We start from the raw sequence: 19,603 nt of genomic DNA on the forward strand, positions 1-19,603 counted from the left end.
AGAAGACTTCGGATAATTGAAAAAAGTTTCCGCGGAAAATTGTGACAAATAATTGGTTTTTTGAAACCTCTATTTGCCAAGTAATGGCACAATCGTATTTTTCGTTTACGGATGGCACTGCGGCAACCAGACCTCTGATTGAACGCCATTTGCATCTGGCTGTAAATAGTTTTTGTCGAACTATATCTAGTCTCTAACACCGTTGCTCATTGATAACAAATAGGTCATCACGGATATTTAACAATTTCCAAAATGACCAGAGTGCCAAAACCCAAAATGTACCCAATTTTTGCCCTATTGTCAAAATTTTCAGAAAGACTGGTAAGCATAATGGAATCAAAGCAGAATGACATTAGTATTTCTGCTTTCATCCAATTAAGCTTACTAGCCTTTCTGACAAACTTTATTACAGCATAGGTATATTGTAATATAGTTTGTTTACCAAGGTTTAGATGCAAAACACTTTGATTTAGCCAGGCCTCGTAGAACATGGCTACCCGGGTTTCATATCATACAAAACTCTTAGTAACCATACTAGGTCATAAACGATTCTTAGTAATCATACTATGTCATATACGATTTGTATGAACTCTTGGTAGTCATAAAAGGATCATATTTGGTTTCCTAGAAATCATACAGGGATCACACGAGAAATTTCAAAGCCTGAAAACTCTATGATTTTGATTTTCTATTGAAGTTGAGGAAATTTCTCGGAAATCATAAAAGAATATATATGACACATACAACTGGTGCCACAAATTTTCGTATAATGTAGTCAGAGGACATATTAAAAAATTATAACGCATTTGCTATGATGAAATGCACAGTTGATTTTTTGTGAATGCTAAAAGAATAACTTTACAGTTTGAATATATTCACAAAACGAATTTGATGTTATGTGTAAAAAAATTGTTTTTAATATTTCTTATAAATGAACATTTATACGTCTAAACTGGCTTCAGAGAAAATCAAAATTTAGTTATCTATTTGGACTTAGTCTTTTATTTATTGTCCAACTTTGCAAATCATACTGTACGCTAGGGTCTCGTAGTGGATCACAAAGTGATGCCGGGGAATCAACTAGGCGATGCCTTACCGAAAAAAATTTTTAAAAGATGGAAAAATGGTAAAAAGATATATGAAAAATAGAAGTATGATTCTTGGTAATCCTGCTAGTTTCATATATCTTTTCATGTTAATCATACAAGGGTCATGTATGATGTCCTTGTAGTCATTCAAGGATCGTACTGGGAAGTACGTGATTTGTATGACACCACATATGATCCTTGTATGACTACTAAGAAGTGGCGACTCGGGATGCCTCAGCAGCCCGTGGAACTTGATATTATACTGGAACAAACGAACATGAGATCAAATTATCAAAAAAATTATGGTAAAACATGCGGTTAAAACGGTTGGTTGCAAATTTGTAGTCGGATTAAGGAAGGAGAAAATCATAATGATTATTTTATCTTAAAATTTGGTAGATCATTTTACCATCAAATACTTCTGTTTTTTTAGTCGACAAATGATTGAAACTAATTTGCAGAAACCGAGTGAAATTGAACGTACAGTTATAGCAAGATGCGATCAAAATTCTCAGAATTGTTTGTCTAGATTTGCTCGGAGGTCTCGACTGTGCTTGTGGGGTATACACAGATCAAGCAATTGACTCCATTAGAACATAGTTTTCTCTTACATAGCCATAATTCTATTAACTCTACATAGTGGTTTGTTCATCTCCTCTTAAATTACTCAATACCATTGCAAAAAATAATTAATTTGTTCGAATCGGCTGATGAAAGCACCTGTTGATAAATTCAATTGATAAAAGTTCAATTTGATATATGAAATTTATAGAGATGTGTACTGGCTAGCTTCAAAGTGAATTATGTAATACTTTTCTCAGAACAGCTGCATGTAAATTTTGTATTGAAAATTGTACTAAAAACTAGTATTAAAATTAACTTAGTATTAAATTGTATTAAAAATTTGAGTTTATGGTATTAAAAACTAGCTCGCCAGAAATGATTCACTAAATATGACAAAAATCTTCTCATCTTTCACTCCACCTTTTTTAAGTATATTTGTTATTACTTTTTATTTTGCTTTTACATTCAACACCGAAGAAGGGAACAAAAGAATTGGGAATTGGAAGCCATTTTCAACATTTTGCTTCCAATGTCTTATTAAAGCATGGGTAACTTAAGAATTTGGTAACATTCAGAGTTTTGGTTTAATTGTGAAATACTGAACGAGACAAAGTTTCCGTATTTGGTTTAATTCTGAAATGGTCACTTAGACAATGGTTCTAGTTTGAATAACTTTGTTTCAGACGTGGGTAACTTTGAGAACAAAGTGCAGATTGTGGTGACAGTGTTTGCGTGTACTCTTATGGCATGTCTTGTCTTTCTCATGTTCACTTTTGGGTTCAAAGCTTACAACTACAGGAGAGAATACAAAACCATGCGGGTCAGTAAAAAACCCACAGTTAAAAGTAAGCAACAGTTGCCCAGGTTTAAACCTCGACTTCTGAAAAGACCATGCTCGACCGAAAAGGGGGTATGAAAAGACTGCAATCTACCCAAATCGCCTATATAATGTCTTTAACTCGATTTTAGCAAACAGTTCCCGTACCTAACTCTGAGGAAAATTTCAGTTCTGAGTCAGAGTCTAATTCAGGTCACATTTTGCACTGAATTTGTCTGATTCAGAGCCAATTCAGTGATTCATTCTGAATTATCTTCCGATTCAGAAGAACACTGAATATCTTTTCTGAATTTTGCTCTGATTCAGAGAAGTTCTTAAATCACTTCACAGTTGGTTCTCTGAAATCCTTCTGAATCAGTATCAAAAAATTAAAACTTCTCTGAAAATGTTCTGAATCAGTACTGATTGTCACTGAACCTTATAGGTACGGGTTGAACGTAAGCTCGGCAAAAATGATCCAGGCTGGATTTTAGATAGACCCAAAATGTTTTGCTCGACCCAATGTTTTGCTCGACTCAAAATACTGAGCTAAAAAAATTATTCTAGCTATAGTCAAATCACAAGTCGAGGAAAAGTTTTTTTGAGTCCGTTTTCATCCTCAAAGAAATTACGTGCACTTTCATTGCTCAATATTGCTTCTTTTAACGTAGTCAGCAAGTATACTCCTTCATATGTTGCAATTATGAACAACCACTAATTAATCGCAAATATCTGTTTCCTTATTTATTGTTTCCCAGTTTAAGAAGGGAAAACAACTGTAAGACGCCTCATTTTTGTTAAGGCTAATGGGAAAAATGCCATTACAATTGAACTGTCTAATGTCATTCAATCACCTAATGTGGCAATATAGTCCAGTTGCGATTACCTCTCTTCTTCAATGGGAAATTTCTAGCCGTCTTTTTCAATTCCAACCAGAGATGGGCTGCTCTGGGGCAATGATTTTGGGTTCTACTCATTTTATAATCAAAACTTTTATTGTGTAAGAATTAATATTAGAGAGAAATAAGGGGGTAAATTATAACGAGTCGGTAACAAAAGCAAAATAAAGCATTTTTTGGGGCATTATTTTCTCTTATTTCGTCTTTAGCTTGGACGAATTTTACAACTTCTGTTTGTTTATTTGATATTTGTTTCGTTGCTGCAGGCAGGTAAACCCCCAAGTTACAGAGATGTTATGATGAATCCACATTCATACCCTCCCTCTTCTAATGAGTCTCTCACTCTCTCGTCCTCAACCATCACTGTCTTCTCAACTGAGCCACCCTCCCCAATCAAGCCAAGTATCCGACACGTAAGTTTTATCACTAATTACACTAGCCCGGAAGATCAAACAAAAACAAAAAAACTGTGGAAAAAAATGTTTGTTTTTTTTTGTTTTAAACTTAACATATCGGCGGTGTGGTCGGTTTTGAACAGCAAAAATAGGTGTTTATTTGGTGAATTTGTGAAAACTGAACACATCGATGATACTGAAGAACAAAGGTAAGGGCTTCTGTCATATTTGTCTAACTAAAACCAAAAGACCGACGATTTCCCAATGTATCACATCGAACTTATCTGGAAAAGGATACAACTGAGTTGGTTGTCCCTGGTTGATATTTTTGTCCAGAATTATGTAAGAAAACAGCTGGGAACAGATTCCTTCCTGCGTGAATAAAAATTCTGTCTTATTTTGGCATTCATAATGATCTCGTATTCTCTAATAAAAGGAGGAATAATCCTTTGCAATTTATTTACACCATTATAAAAGATCATTAGGAGGGGGGATCTTTTCCGTTTGTGTCCCCCAATATGTCAGCCCCCAGTTACACAGCGCTTACCATTACATAGTAAATCATTATATTAAAAAATGGCACATGCGTCTGGAGGGTGCAAACAATATGAACATACTAAGCTGTGCACAAACGGAAAATATCCAAGAAAGATTTTAATTATAAAATATCAACTATGAGAAAAAAAACACTGTTCAGTTCTGAAAACAAGGACGAGTGCTGACAATATCGTGATTAAGCACTTTACGCACCTAGACCAAATTTTTCAGCATATTTACTTCAGCAAATTTCTTACAAAATTTCCAAACATTCAATAGATTTCTAACAAACTAATCCGTTTATCACACACTAAATCTTGACTCATGGTCAGGAATAAATCACTTTGATGTCATTGCTACTTTTTCGCTTCCGATGGATCAAATTTTTATCGTAACCTTTCCAAATTTGGTTTTTGAATGACTATTTCTAACTTATAATGTAAGATTAGTGTGTTTTGACAAAACTTTGTAACTTCAAAAATTGTTAGAGAGCTACGAGACCTAATAAAAGCACACAATAAAACAAAAAATATTATGAAAATATGTCACTTCAATAGAGTTAACAAGGCAGGGAGTGTCACAATTAAAAAACTCAGTTCACCTAAGCGAGTTCGTTAAACGCAACGATTATTCTGTTTGATCTGAACTGCTATTAAACCTATGAAAAAAAGCATTTATTTCCTTTAGGTGTCCCGAAACAAAAAATTTTTAAAAAATTTAGTAACAATTAACTTAAATAAACAAACTGTTGCTTTACCACATTTTTTGTCCAAATAATTTCCTGCCAGAAGCTTGCTAAAATTTACTACAGCAGGCCGTTGCTATGTACAAATGGACACATTTAGTTGTATCAGATTTTAATCTGAAAGAGAGAAGATTTTTAATTATCTCTTGTATGCCTTAATCTCCATACTGTTCCAATTTCCATTTCATGTCACTTATGAGAAACATTCTCGTTTCCGTTATATGGTACTAAATGCAAAAAGATGCGTGACAAAGATAAAGGCGTAAGAAAAATCCATTTTGAAACGTTCTCGCCCATGTATGAGTATCATAAAATGGAATGGAGTAAATTTTCCTGCATCTTAAATGTGCCAATAATTACGTAGCTACATAGCGACGGACAAAAAGCTAACTGAAATAATTCTGTTTGTATTAACACTTGTAAGTGAATGAGCGGGTACGGCATTAGATTGTCTTATTTTTTTTTTCAAAAACGTGGGAGCAATTACTATCCCTAATTTTTCGTTATGTTTCACTTCTGATTTTTTAATCAGCCTGATAGAACAAAAAATTTTCTGAACTTGAAATGACATAGTGTGAAATTGAAGTCTGAATACGCTCGCAAATGAAAAAATACCGCCATTTTTTTCTGGCCATTGGTTTTTATTAAAAAGCACCTGGCTCATTATTCAACTGCTTTCACGAGTTCTTCTCTTAAAGTCGCCTATTCTATCATCATGTGAGCAATTTAAAATCGTCGCCCAGTCTCTAAAATTTACAAAAAAATTACAAAATTTCCAAAAATTTACAAAATATACGAAAAGATGTTTCTGAATTTTGCATAAACAGTGAAACGAAAAAAAAAAACAGCTATGAGTTTGATATTTGTATACTGAAAACCCAAATAAGCCTTCGAACACTATGAACCAGTACTTCTGTTTACTTCTGTTCCTTAGTCGGGGAGTCCACTCAAGTTCCGCTCAGAAAAATGCACGAGATGACCGGAATGAGCGGAATTTGACCAGAATGAGCGGAATCGTTGAAAAAAGATGCAAGAAATTAGCGAAATTAGAGCGGAAAAAAGGCAAGAAATGGGCGGAATTCGACCGAATCAAAAAATGTATGCAATGAACGTATGAAGCAAGGAATATATAACAGATTATATTCACAATTTAAAAGTATTCGTTTTTGCATAGGATAAGATAGGTTTGTAGTCTCTATATTGCGCTTTTTTGGGTCCCATTGTTCCGCTTGAACTCCGCTCATTTCTTGCATTTTTGATTCCGCTCAAATTTCGGTTATTTCTTGCATTTTTTTGCTCATTCCTCGACTATGGTATTGCAAATCACCGATTGATTATTCAGTACTGGTACTTCTGGGGTCTTCGACCGCAAATACGAATTAAAACTAAACATTAAGTCATCTAATAATAAGTTATTTCTAATAATCATTCCACACTAACTAGGCCGCCAGTACGACAACCCGCTACTCATCAACAATCTGCTCCGCCACAACACCCGCAAGTGCCAAAACCCCACAAAGACAACAACCCCACGCAGCCCCTAGACGAATAAAAACAGTCTCGTTTTCAGACGACATTCTCTTCGAGGTCGATTCAAGAAAGGAGGCTGAACAAATTGGAACGAGCGATGAGAAACCGCCGCCTTACTCAGAAGTCAGACAGGAATCGAGTGTTGTCGGAACAGTTTTGTCCGAAGGTGAAGAAACCGATTTATGACATCATGAAGAACTGCAAATTGAAAACTAACAACTTTAACCACCCCGAAAAACTGTAGATTTGCTTTTATGATCAGGACCCCATTAGAATGTTTAAAAGATTATATTTTTATTACGCTTGTTTTTTGGAGAACTTTATGAGATTATATTGAGGACCTTGCCAAAAGTGTAAAAAAAATAGACGGATATTTCGCACAATTGGTCTCGCTTCGTCTCATATAGGCTTTCTTTCAAAAATTGTCATTTTCTTTCTGCCCCCGCCGTATCCTTTTCTAAAAAAACAGTTCTAGCCAAATAGTGTTTAACTTCATTTCAAGAAGAATCATTGGTTTGACAAAAAAAACCTTGAAATTTAATCTTAATACAAAATTGAGGTTTTAAAACTGAACCTGATTTTTCATTTTTAATGATCTGTTAACAGGTTTGCGAACCATTGTTCCATTTACCTTCCTCTGATGCTCTGAAACGGTAAATATAACTTGATTTAAAGGAAGTAATGAAAAGATATCATGTTGTTGACGATGTTTGGAAATAAGTTCATGAAACCCAAAGCAATAAAATTGAACCACTGTTAAAAAATTAATTCAGCAAATATCACTATCAAAATAAAATTCTATCTTTATATCAATTAATAATAAAATAAAACTCTAGATCAGTTTTACCAGAGCCTTCTTCATATTGTTTTGTCAGTTTTTCGAGTGAGTTTTCTCTCTTTCATTCACCAGACTTTGTGGTAAAATTGTTATTGGGTGATCGGCATGTCTCTACGAGTTCACTCCTGGCCCTAGTGTTGTAGCGTTTCTTTACCATTTTCTTTTGTTTTCCGCCCACGTGCCGTCTATGTTAGCTATCAACTCCAAATTATCTCTAGATGATTTGTGCTTCCTAGAGACGATGACCACCATTCTAGTTCTAGCTCTACAACCAAAATCAAGTTAAACGTAAACCATAATCGGATCTATTCTGTTCCCCCAGTGTTTTTTACGTTCCCCAGTTACAAATTTTATGTTGTTGTATAGCACGTTACTGTGTAAAAAATTAAAGCCCACTAAGCTGGAGGGGGGGGGGGGGCAAAACAGAATAGATCCTCAGGATCTTTATCTTTTCACAATTTTTATTTCGTTGATTTTTCTGAAGTAGTGATGCTGCTGCTGTCTGTCGTCTCCGGAGAGATTAGTGATCTTGAAGAGTTTTTTTCATAGAGGTGAGGCATTGGGTTGTACCATTGCTTTGTTTGTTTGTTTGTTTGTGAGGTGGGAGTGGTGGGACTAGAAGGCTTCTCATAAACTTATAAAAATAAAAAAAAGAAAGAAAAATAAACATATAAATACAAGCTTTTTCTTGTTTTCCGATCGGTTCTTGCTCCAAATGGGAGCAGCGAATTTCCAATAATTTACCATTTTAGATATTTGAAATCTTTACGTGCATCAATGAACAGTATGCGTATTCTGATTATGAAATCTCGAAATGAACGTCAGGTCTTAATCAGTGCTCATTCATTGAAATGCAGGTCTTGGATCAGCACTGTATCAAAGCTCTGATGATGTCACTTTTTAGACTTGGCACGTCTTAAATCAAGTCTTAATTCTTGAGCAGGTCACTGTTTGCTTGTTGGTTTGCTTTCGATTGGAAATGAAAGAAGGCCACCATTTACAGTGGACAGCCCAAAAAACTCTCCAAGGTGAAAAAAGAAGCACAAGATAACACAAGCACTCCCACAAAGTTCATTTGATAGAGAACGAAAAAAAAAATTCTGATATCGCCCAAAAATACAAGTCATGGCCCCTTTTTACCCATTGAAGAAAAAATTGTTTCCGGCGTGAATATATGGGAGATTTGAAGTTGCTATAAGCTCAAATCAGAGATAGCTTTGTCATATTAGCAACTTTTTCAAAAAAAAATTATATAAATTTTGAAAATTTTGAAATGCAATAATTATAAAAAATTTCTTCTTAAAATTCTACTTTGCCTAACTGCGTATTAATGAAAACTTGCCCAGTCTTGGTCAAGACATGACTCAAAACTTGTCAAGGCTTGGTCAGGATTTGACTCGAGACTTGCCAGGTCTTGGCCAAGACTTGACTTAGACTTGAAAAGTCTTGAGCAAGTCTTGACATATCTTCACAAGTCTTAAGACTTGAGATAATACGTGATCAGTAGTGATTTGTTAATTCAAGACGTATATAAGACACTGAAGAAGTACTGGTCCAGACTTGAAATTCTTTCCTGGATGTTTATGTTGCACTCACTACCCAGTCTCTTGACAATAATCTGTTTCTACGATAGCTCAAAATTACTAATCTTATCAGATTACATCTTATCAGCTTATCAGCTGACGCACAGTTAAATATTTCTGATTATGATAAGCAGACAATTTGCAGCGCTTCCACAAACGATTGTTTTGTAGCGATTCTAGAATTCATTGACAGTTACATTTCGAGCGCTGAAAAACTCTGAGAACAAACTAAAGGTATAAACAACCAAACTTTTTGAGCAAATCTTTCTCATTAGAATCAGCAAAAAGGTTCAAAACTTTTACAGAGCTTATTGTAGACAACGATGCTCAGTAATGTGTGTCCGCGCATAACAGTCCAACCCCGCTCAACCACGTTTTTGACTTAATTGCCCACCAAACGAGGAAGAAATAGAAAACGTTCAAAAAATCACTTATTGTTCGAAAAAAATAGTTTATCCATTTATAATATTGCTTTAGCTCTAACCACTATACGAATGAGACAAAATTTCACTTCCGATGACTATTGTCATTAAAGGGCGTAAGAGACAAGGCAAACCACGAAATCAAATAAAAAAACAGGCATTAACTACGATCAAAACTCCATGTCTATCCATTTTTTTTAAAAAAACCTAATGAGAAGGTCAAAATAGCATCAGATAAAAAATGAAATAAAAACAGAAAAACTTGCATTTCATCAGAAAATATTTGGGACCTGTCTTTATCGAGAATAAATAACAAGTAGATAGAAACAAAAAGAGCAAATTTAGAAAATAAGCTTATACTTTTTGAAAAAAAAAATAAATTCAAAGTACTGGAAGGAATTAGCTTTAAACTGAAATCTTTCAATGGCTTCACTTATACCTTAAGACGAAACTATTGAGAGTTGATATTACTAAAAATCTCACAACACTACAGAAAGAACAAATACCGACAAAATGTACAAAAGGGTGAAAGAATAATTTCTTTTTTGCAATGAAAGGGTGTCGAAGTCTATAAGATCAAAATGTATTCACTAAAAATATGGAATATAATCAATTGCGCCTTACTTTAAGGCCATAATTGTGATATGCGAATCGTCACTAATGTGCCATTAATGTGATGATCGGACGAGGCAGCAAAATAGAACCTGAAAAATTAGAAAAGTTTTTGAGAATCGTAGTACCAGCGCCAAAAATTTGTGATGTAAAAATCAAAACAGCAGTTAAGACTACAATTTTATACATTGGTAAGAGAAAGCAAGTCATCTCTTTGTTGAGATTACTCTAAAGGTTGCAAAATTGAGATTGAATCTGGTAAATCTAATAAAAAAAAACAGTTTTTTTTTAAATTCAAATACTAAGACATTACAACGGTAAACTTTCAAATAAGAAATGGCAAACAGCTTAACATGTAACTGTTAACTGCTGAAAAAACCCTTTGTGTAATGTCATTTTTGTGACTAAGTCAAAATACTACACGTCAACACTGAATACGGACAGAATTCAAAATTCCACGAACAATTTTTTGCAAACGGTGTTGAAGCCAAAAAACAAAATGCTTTTCGCTGAATCTGTTAAGTATGATCATTGCCACGTAAATTCAATTTATCGATAATTGAGGTTCGATTTGAAATCATTCTGGTCTGTAAAAAACATAAAAAACAAAAGTAAATCAAAATAATATATAAAGCGGCACTTTACAATCCGAATAATTTTTGCACTAAAAAAATCTACAACTAGACCAGCACTGGTATTTCTGTTGCTCTTCTTCCTTCAAAACAAAATTGAACAAAATCTAAAGTCAAAAATGTTACCGAAATTTGACAAAGAAGTAGTTAGAACAAAAATAATTTTAAATTGGACACTTATCGAGTTATAATAACAAAGAAAGTACTATGTATCAACCGAAAGCATTAAATAGTTTCTTTAACAGCTCTCTAGATTCCGAATTAGACGTTTAAGTCAGTCTACTTGGTCATGAAACTATGAAAAGAACATCAAATGCTGGCAAACCTCAAAAATTTAATGAAAATTTACGAAAGAAATTTGTCAAGCCATTAAAAACCATGAGATCTTAATAAGAAAACAAAATTATGTTTCATTGGAGCACTTCCGAAGAAAAAGGGACCTTAAAATAACTGAAACATTATATGGAAAAAGACTGTCTAATAATTGAGTTGAAAAAAATGCAAAAAAATCAAGAGGATAGACCCAAAACAGAAACCGAATAATTTTCATTGGAAAACTTAACGATGAGACCAAAACTGGTCTTGTTATCGCTGCGCTGCTAATAGAAAAAACAATTGTTCTAAAATATTTGGTAATAGTTTCTGGCAAACGAAAACTTTAATATATTAATAATAAACTCTGCCTTTTTTAAAATATCGGTTTAAATTAGCGAATGACCACAAAATGCGGAAAACTTTCTTGGAATCCGGAGATGCAATTAGCCCACATCCGAGACAGAAAAGATAGTGTTAACATTTTTATATCTGTACCACCGGTCCAAACAGGCCAAACGGGACAAAACGGGCCAAATGGGCATATTTGATGCCTTTTTGTTATGAGGTATAGAGAAACTGCTGAATTTCAAATTATGGGCTTCCTAAAAATTTAACCAAAACAGTTTAACCCAATCATGCTAAACCTCCGTAACTCCATGAAATAAGCGAGAATAAAAAAATATGTTTGAAATGCTAAGCGTGACAAATTTCTATTGCTACCACTCACAATCCTGTACGATGAATAAATCGATCGGCAAAAAAGACTAAACAAAAAGAAAACCCAGTTGAGTATATAGTTCCTAATATTTGATCTTCGTTGTTTTTCTTCGCTGATTAATATAGGCTTGTAATGAGTAAACTTTTAGTGTAGTTACCTTTTCTATTACAACAATATGGAATAATTATCTCTGGTGACTCTTTTTTTCGATCGTCTGCTGTGCGAGAGACTGAACTAGTAACGTATAATTAAGTCAAAAACACTACTTATAATAACATTTAGCAACAAAAAGGTCAAATAAAAAGCAAATAATATACCAGCTATTGAAGGAAACCGGACTTAGAAACGGGACTACCGACCGGACTTGGGTCGGAACAATTAGAAAAATTTTAAATGGAAGATGAACAAAAATTTGGCGGTGATTTCATTGGAGTTTTAGTAGTAGGCTGCAGCCTATTGAGATCAGCTGATTAGAGCTGTGCTTGTTTAGAGAAAATTCAAGCAGAAAATTTCAAAAAGTCAGCTTAAAAGACACCAATGTCTACAAAAAAATTTTGGACAACTCATCGAGCGAAAAGAAATATAACCAACAAAATTTTTAGTTGTCAGTAGTAAGTCAGTAGAATAAAAAAACCGAGTTTTGGCAATCTGAGAAATCAGTCACTCTATCGAAAATTTTAAATTTAAACATTGGTCACAGAGAACTGTTGTGCTGTAATTTTTTTGGACACTGAAACTATTTGTCAAAACACCTAACTTCTTCCAATCTATGGCTCCAACTAAAATATTGTGTTAGAAAATCTGTTAGAAATATTCTGTTAATTTAAGCCTAATGTCAAACATTAATTATAAAGAAGTTCGTAAATTTTGAAAAACAGCGCATTAATTTTACAAATATTTGCAACCAGGTCTGATTATTTTTGTCCCTAATCGTTAGCAGTTGGCCTTGTAGGGTCATTTGACCAAACATCGTTTACAAGGTGTACTTTACACATTTTTCAATTGAATTAAGCAACCTCAGGGAAATGGTTAGAAAATAACCCATATTGCTAAATTAAGCAGACCTCGACCGGAACGAACTCTGCCGATCGTTTGCACATTTTTGCAAAATTAACCTTATTTTGCACAAAATTTTGCTAATTTGAACTTGAGAACAGATAATTTGCAAATTTTTACACATTTGGCGATATCGAGCAAAAATCTGCAAATGTTTGCAAATTTGTTATAAGTTTTGAACTAGGGTTTACGGTTTTAAGAATCCAATTTTGTTCTTTTTTTCCAAAAGCTCACAAACATGTTGTTATTCGAAGAAATATCTGTCAAAAATCAAAATATAAGCGAAAAAGCCAACGGTCAAAAATTTGCGTTTCTTCTGAAAAAAACGATCATTTTACCAGGATCTCATCCAAACAAGACAAGATCAAAAATCAGTTTATAAATGAGTATGATCTCGCATCGTGTTTTAGCAACAAAATCAGGCAACAATACGTTTCTTTGTACCATTTCGTTTTACTGAGTGGAAAGAAAGAAAGAAAGAGAGAAAGGCAAAAAGTTATGAAAAGACCTTAAAAAAACAAGTTACCATGTCAAGTTTGGTAACTTGAAGGATCCATATGACGCTTAACAAGCAAAAACTTGAACACTTGAAATAATCTGAGCTGCGTCGAGGTGTCACCGCTAAAAATCGCAAAAAGATTTGCTGTGAATTTGTATAAAAGTGTAAGATTTACGTTCAATGCGATGAATGCGGTAAAAAAAACTTTTAAGCTGTGAACAATTTTTCGTTACCGCTTAAGCGTTGGGAGAAAGTATTTCACCGCTACCAGCAGAACGCGGTGAAAAAAAGTTTTCACTGCTGCCAGCAGAATGCGGTGAAAAAAAGTTTTTCACCGCTAAAATTGCAAATCTTACAAATATTTACCGCGCTAATTTCAACGCATAGGTTGAATTCGCAGAAATATCATTGTTGTACGTGAGAGATGGAGCAGTGGAATAAGAAGTTGTTGACATGCAGGAGGTGCGAGGTTCGAACCCGTGTACGGAAGTTTCTTTTTTGTAAGAAATCCGGTGAATGCGGTGAAAAAAATTTTTCACCGCTAAAAACCGCAAAAATTCACCGCATTCAACGCTAAAAGAAGCGGGCGCTTTGCTGTGAAAAAAGTTTTTTTTCACCGCTATTCATCGCTAATCTTACGTTATTTTTTGGTCAAACCTGGACCCGGGGATTTTTAGGTGATAGAATTGAATGAGCACTGCAACAAAAGTTTTGATGTAGAGAAGGCTTTAATTCAGTAATACGAAAAAAAAATCATTAAAAAATGAATTCATGTTTGAAAACCAATGGAATACAATCTCACACATGATAAAGTTGTTGGCACAAAAGTAGTTGCAACACAATCATACTAAGGAGGTAGAAAGAAAAGACAATATCACTATGCATTTTGTTTCAGATCGCCAGTTAAAGATACTTTTTCTCATTTAAGCCAAGCTATAATAAAATTTGACTAAAATGACAACCTTCAAATTTAAACAGCCCTTTGCAATGCATCTAACTTTTTCGTTTTATTGACAACATTCTAAGAAAATTTGTCATACGGCAATGGATACCCATCATGTATCCATATCTGTATTTTAAACTAATTTATTGTTGTAAGTTCCTTTTGAAGGGCGAATGCCATTTTAGTTCAGTGCTATATACTTCCTCCCATTTTTAGCAGTTAAGTCTGTTCATCCTGTCTGTACCGGATATATATTCATTCACGTTGTAAACAAATCAAACTTTGCTTCCTTTATGTATGATTAAAACCTGAACAAACTTTCTTTCATAATCTGTATTATCATTAACTTTCATTGTCCAATTTGCAGCGCTAACGCTCAGTTTAATTTAATCCTTGCAAAACATTTCTCGTTTTAACTGAGTAGTTCAGTTAGAGTCAATCGCACCGCGGTTGTCCAATCTAGAAAGAATCTAGTTGAAAGTAACAACTAAACCTGCCATTCGCGACGCAAGTGCCTATCTCAGTACTTGCAAGGCCATTTGCGATTCAATTGACTATACTCCTTGTGTATGAGTATAACATGGCGCAGTCAGCAGCGGACTCAAAGAAAACACCACTCCATATAGAAGCATTTTGGGAGAAACCGACAGCAACACCTTCTCTGACATGGATCAAATGGACGCAGCAATGGAAATTGGCTCTACTTGCTAAGGAAGGGATCCAATTGGATACCCTGTTGAATGATCCACCAGCAACAGTGACATACCCGCCTGAGCCTACCTATGAAGCACCGGTGGAGAACCACACACAGGCAACGGAAAGAGATCGTAAAGTCCAAAACCAGCAATTGAAAGTAAATTGGCAAAATCGTTGCGCAAAGATTGGAGAAATCGGGATCCTCTGTGGCGACAAACCATGGGGAATTTGTGAACAGAAGACAATATCATTGCTATATCTAAGCATTGGTACAGAGGGACGACGGATCTTCAAGAGCAAATACCCTCATTTTCAGATCGAGAAGCAACCTTTTAAAGATTTGTGGCGAGCAATGGAGGACTCATTCACAAAGGTTCGTAATATAACTTACGATCGCTTCGTTTTCTACTCGTGTAAACAGCAAAAAGGAGAATCGGTAGAAAGTTTCTACGGCCGTCTCATAGAATTGGCGGAGAATTGCAATCTTGGTAGTGAAGAAACTACACTAATTCGTGAAGCATTCATACTAAATATGCTTGACCACGACACTCAGAAAGAGTTGTTGAAGGAAACAGTAGATCCACCAAAAGCATTGGAGATCGCCATACAAATGGAAATGGGAGCACAGAATCAGCAGAAAATTAACCAAAACTTGATGTCAGGTAATACTTCAGTGAATTACATCAATAATAACTCAATGCGCAATCGCAACGCGAATGGACCTTCAACAAAGCGAGACTTCACTCGCTACGCATCTATCCCAAAAAACTATCAATATACGAGTATTTGTATGGATTGTGGTCTTCGCTGGAGCCACAACCATAAGCAGATCTGTCCCGCGAATGGTAAAAAATGCCATAACTGTGGTATTATGGGTCATTTCGCCAGAAAATGTCGAAAACCAAAACAGTCACAGAATCCAATTCAGAAAACTCAAAAATCAAATGTAAACCAAATCGATCAGACGCCGGAAAAAAGTGATGATGAAGAATCAGTAAACTATATAACGAGCTATCAACAATTGTACGACCAGGTGTACGATTCAAACTATGATAGCGATTCTGACGACTACGTAGCAGCAATTTCTTCGGATTCAGTTCATCAATTAGAACCATTAAACGTGGAAGTGCAAATGGAAGAAATACAAACATCTGCTATGATTGACTCTGGAAGTGCTGTGAGTATCATCACACAAAGTCTAGCAAACAAAATCCTACAATCTACAAACTGAGCCAAATGAACAGAATCGACGGAAAAAAGGAATTTGAAAACTTTTTCAAATGAGCCGATCAAAGTCATTGGACACTTGGAAACCACAGTAGTCTACAATCAATGGCAAGACAAATCAGCAATATTGACTGTGGTAGATGATGGACATAAAAATATCATCGGACGAGATCTGTTCACTACTTTGGGACTTGCAGTTGTCCAACAACAACCAGAAACTGGTAAATGTGTTTATAACATCAATAATCCTACATTTAAAATTAAAGAGTCAATCGCGACGCAATTTCCACATCTAGTATCGAGAATTGGTTTATCTAAGACACATGTAGCAAAGTCAAAGTTTCATCAAACGTTTACAGCAAAGCATCAAAAAGGTCGACGTGTTCCGATAAATCTTCAACCTAGAGTATCAAGCGAATTAGAAAGACTACAGACTGAGGGTCATATCGAAAAACTATCTAGTTGCTCTGACGAACACTTCATCTCCCCGATTGTAATTACAGTGAGAAAAGATCAGTCGATAAAACTCGCATTAGATTCAAAAGTATTAAATAAAGCATTACATAAAAACAAATACCAAATGCCTAATATTGAAATGTTAATCGACACCATATCACAACACCTCACAGATACACAAAACGGTCAACAAGCATATTTCACCACATTAGATCTCAAATATGCATATAGTCAATTAAAACTACATCACGATACAGCAAAACACTGTAATTTTAACATCATATGTGGAGAATCTACAGGTACATATAGATTCAAAACTGGTTTTTATGGACTTACAGATATGCCGGCAGAGTTCCAAAAAGCCATGGATTATACTCTGATAGGTTTACAAAACACCTATTGTTTCTTGGACGATATTATAATCGTTAGTACCGGCACTGAAGCAGACCATTTAGCCTTCGTTCACAAATGTTTAAAGAAATTAGATGACGATAACTTGAGAATTAACCTCCAGAAATGTCATTTTGCTAAATCTGAAATAGAATGGCTCGGTTACAAATTTACACAGCCTGGAATATCACCTTTAGAAAGCAAAACAGCCGCAATCTTAACAATACCACCACCAACAACATTAAAACGTCTTAGATCATTTCTCGGGTCGGTACATTATATTGGCAAATCTATACCTCACCTAGCACAATTATGTCATCAACTTAGACCACTTCTAAAGAAATCAGTAAAATTCATCTGGACAGACGAACACACTAAATATTTTAATCAGATTAAAGAAAAAATAGCAAATAGTACAGAAAATAGCCATTACAACCCTAAACTGGATGTTCGTGTAAAATGTGATGCCTCCCGTTCAGGATTGGGGGCAGCATTGGAACGAAATACACCGGACGGTTGGAAACCAATAGCCTTCGCGTCGCGATTCCTCAATTCAACGGATGAACGCTACAGTGTCAACGAATTGGAACTATTGGGGATAGTTTGGTCAATTGATTATTTTAAATACTACTTATACGGAAAAAACTTTACGGTAGTGACAGACCATAGAGCTCTATTGTCAATACTTAAAGAACACCGATCAAATAAGTCATACAATAGTCGACTGTCTCGATGGATAGATAGATTGCTATCGTACAATTTCACAATTGAGCATATGCCAGGTGCAAAAATGGGACTCGTTGACTACATTTCTAGAAACCCTTTTGCAAGAGCCAAAAAGATATCTACATACGACGAGCACTTTGTTGTAGCAACAATTTCTAGAATCCGTGATTCAATGAAACATTTAATTACCAATAGACAAACAGCAACTAAAAAATTTAGAAACATATTAAAGTCGAATTTGCCCTCACTAAAAGTTACACAACCATTTGCATCGCGATTAACCATACCACAAAGTGATAATTCAACTAATTGCGATAAAGCATCTGCATCACAATTAACCGTTTCACCATTGAAACCTCCATTCGCACCGCATTTAACACATGCTAATTCTAAACTTAATCCGTATTCTGTACATCCATTTGCGTCGCAAATGCCACCTAAAGTTACAAAATTACAATTTGTACCAAATCACCGTAAAGTAAATAATTCACATTCCATTAACAAATTCGCTGCAAAAAAGGTGCAAATATTAGACAGTAAAGAATGTGAACAATCTGAACAATTATCCTTAATGCAGCCCATTAATGGTAATAAGTCAAGTAATACACCTAACAACACTAAATTAAGCGCGAAAACACAAATCCCCAAGTATAAATACCACTTACCCAAAAATCACTCGCTTTTTGCCCAAATTCTGCCTAAGAAACACTACTTTGTGAATAAACTCAATAAACCTCTCATATCAAATAATTCAGTAAATAGTCTCAGCACGATGTCAAAAGCCAAAGCAACCCGCTCTAAATCGACTCCTACTAAAGCAAGAGTAACTTTCTCCGACACGACACCTTCAACACCCGAATCAAATGCAACAACTCATACAGGAACCCCAACTGGTAGTATGATAGATGAGGCCGAGGACATAATGTTCACCGGGACCCTAAATGAAGTGTTCAGTAGGAAGTTTCTAGCAATACTGACTGGAAAAGACGCGATATTGAAAGAAGTAAGGGACTGTGTACTTCGAAATGATGCAGAACGACTACAAGAAATCAGTCCCTATCTCTTTTCATATTGGAGAGATCTAAGCGTGAAACACGCGTGTGTCTGCCTAGATGAGAGAATTGCGATCCCAAAATCCATTAAAGATGCGGTGTTGGAAGACATTCATTCCACACATCCAGGCAGTTTTGCTATGCTTTCCTTAGCTCAAAACATCTGGTGGCCCTACATCCACAGAGACATACTGGCAAAGGCCAGTGAGTGCAATGCTTGCACGGATATTGGTAAGAATCTAAAATCAGTGATTTCGCACCGCAAATGGACACCTCTACCTAAATGTAGTGAACCAAATGACGAAATACATTTAGATTTTGGTGGCCCAATTTTAAATGAGAAAGGAATAGAACAATATTTTCTTACTAGTATAGATAGATACTCTAAATACCCCACAGCAGAAATAGTAAACAACGCATCAGGTCCAAATGTAATCAAATTCTTAAATAATTATATATATCAACATGGAGTACCTAGAACTATTAGATTAGATCAAGCTAGATGTTTTACAGGAAAAAAGTTTGAAACATTCTGTACAGAAAATAATATTACACCTATATATGCACCTGCAAATGACCATAGAGCAATCGGATTAGTAGAACGTATCATTCAAACAATTAAACGACAATTATCTTGCATGAAATCACAATTAAATAAAAAATTTAATTTAGAAAATTCACTCAAAGCAATAATACAACGACTCCGAATATCAAAACAAAAAACAATCACAACCACGCCCTTTGAGGCACATTTCGGTAGAAAATGTAACACACCTATATCAAATATTACAACTAAATCTGATAGTAAAAATCTCAACTATAATGCAATAATTAATTATTATTTAGACGAAGATACAATCCCG

At 34.9% G+C, this 19,603-nt stretch overlaps 1 protein-coding gene across 1 annotated transcript in view; it reads left to right on the forward strand.

Moving 5' to 3' along the window:
* LOC142337404 (uncharacterized) overlaps positions 1–6,875 on the forward strand; it is a 31,041-nt gene extending 24,166 nt beyond the window's left edge. Inside the window, exons 3-5 of the mRNA XM_075386579.1 lie at positions 2,336–2,472; positions 3,635–3,781; positions 6,489–6,875. Of these exons, the coding sequence (XP_075242694.1) occupies positions 2,336–2,472; positions 3,635–3,781; positions 6,489–6,761 (557 nt within the window). The 3' untranslated portion in view covers positions 6,762–6,875. The remainder of the gene's footprint in view (positions 1–2,335; positions 2,473–3,634; positions 3,782–6,488) is intronic.
* Positions 6,876–19,603: the final 12,728 nt, after the last annotated feature.

Source organism: Convolutriloba macropyga, chromosome 4 (genome assembly GCF_964194025.1).
Source record: "Convolutriloba macropyga chromosome 4, txConMacr16.3, whole genome shotgun sequence".
In the NCBI taxonomy this organism is placed as follows: domain Eukaryota; kingdom Metazoa; phylum Xenacoelomorpha; order Acoela; family Convolutidae; genus Convolutriloba; species Convolutriloba macropyga.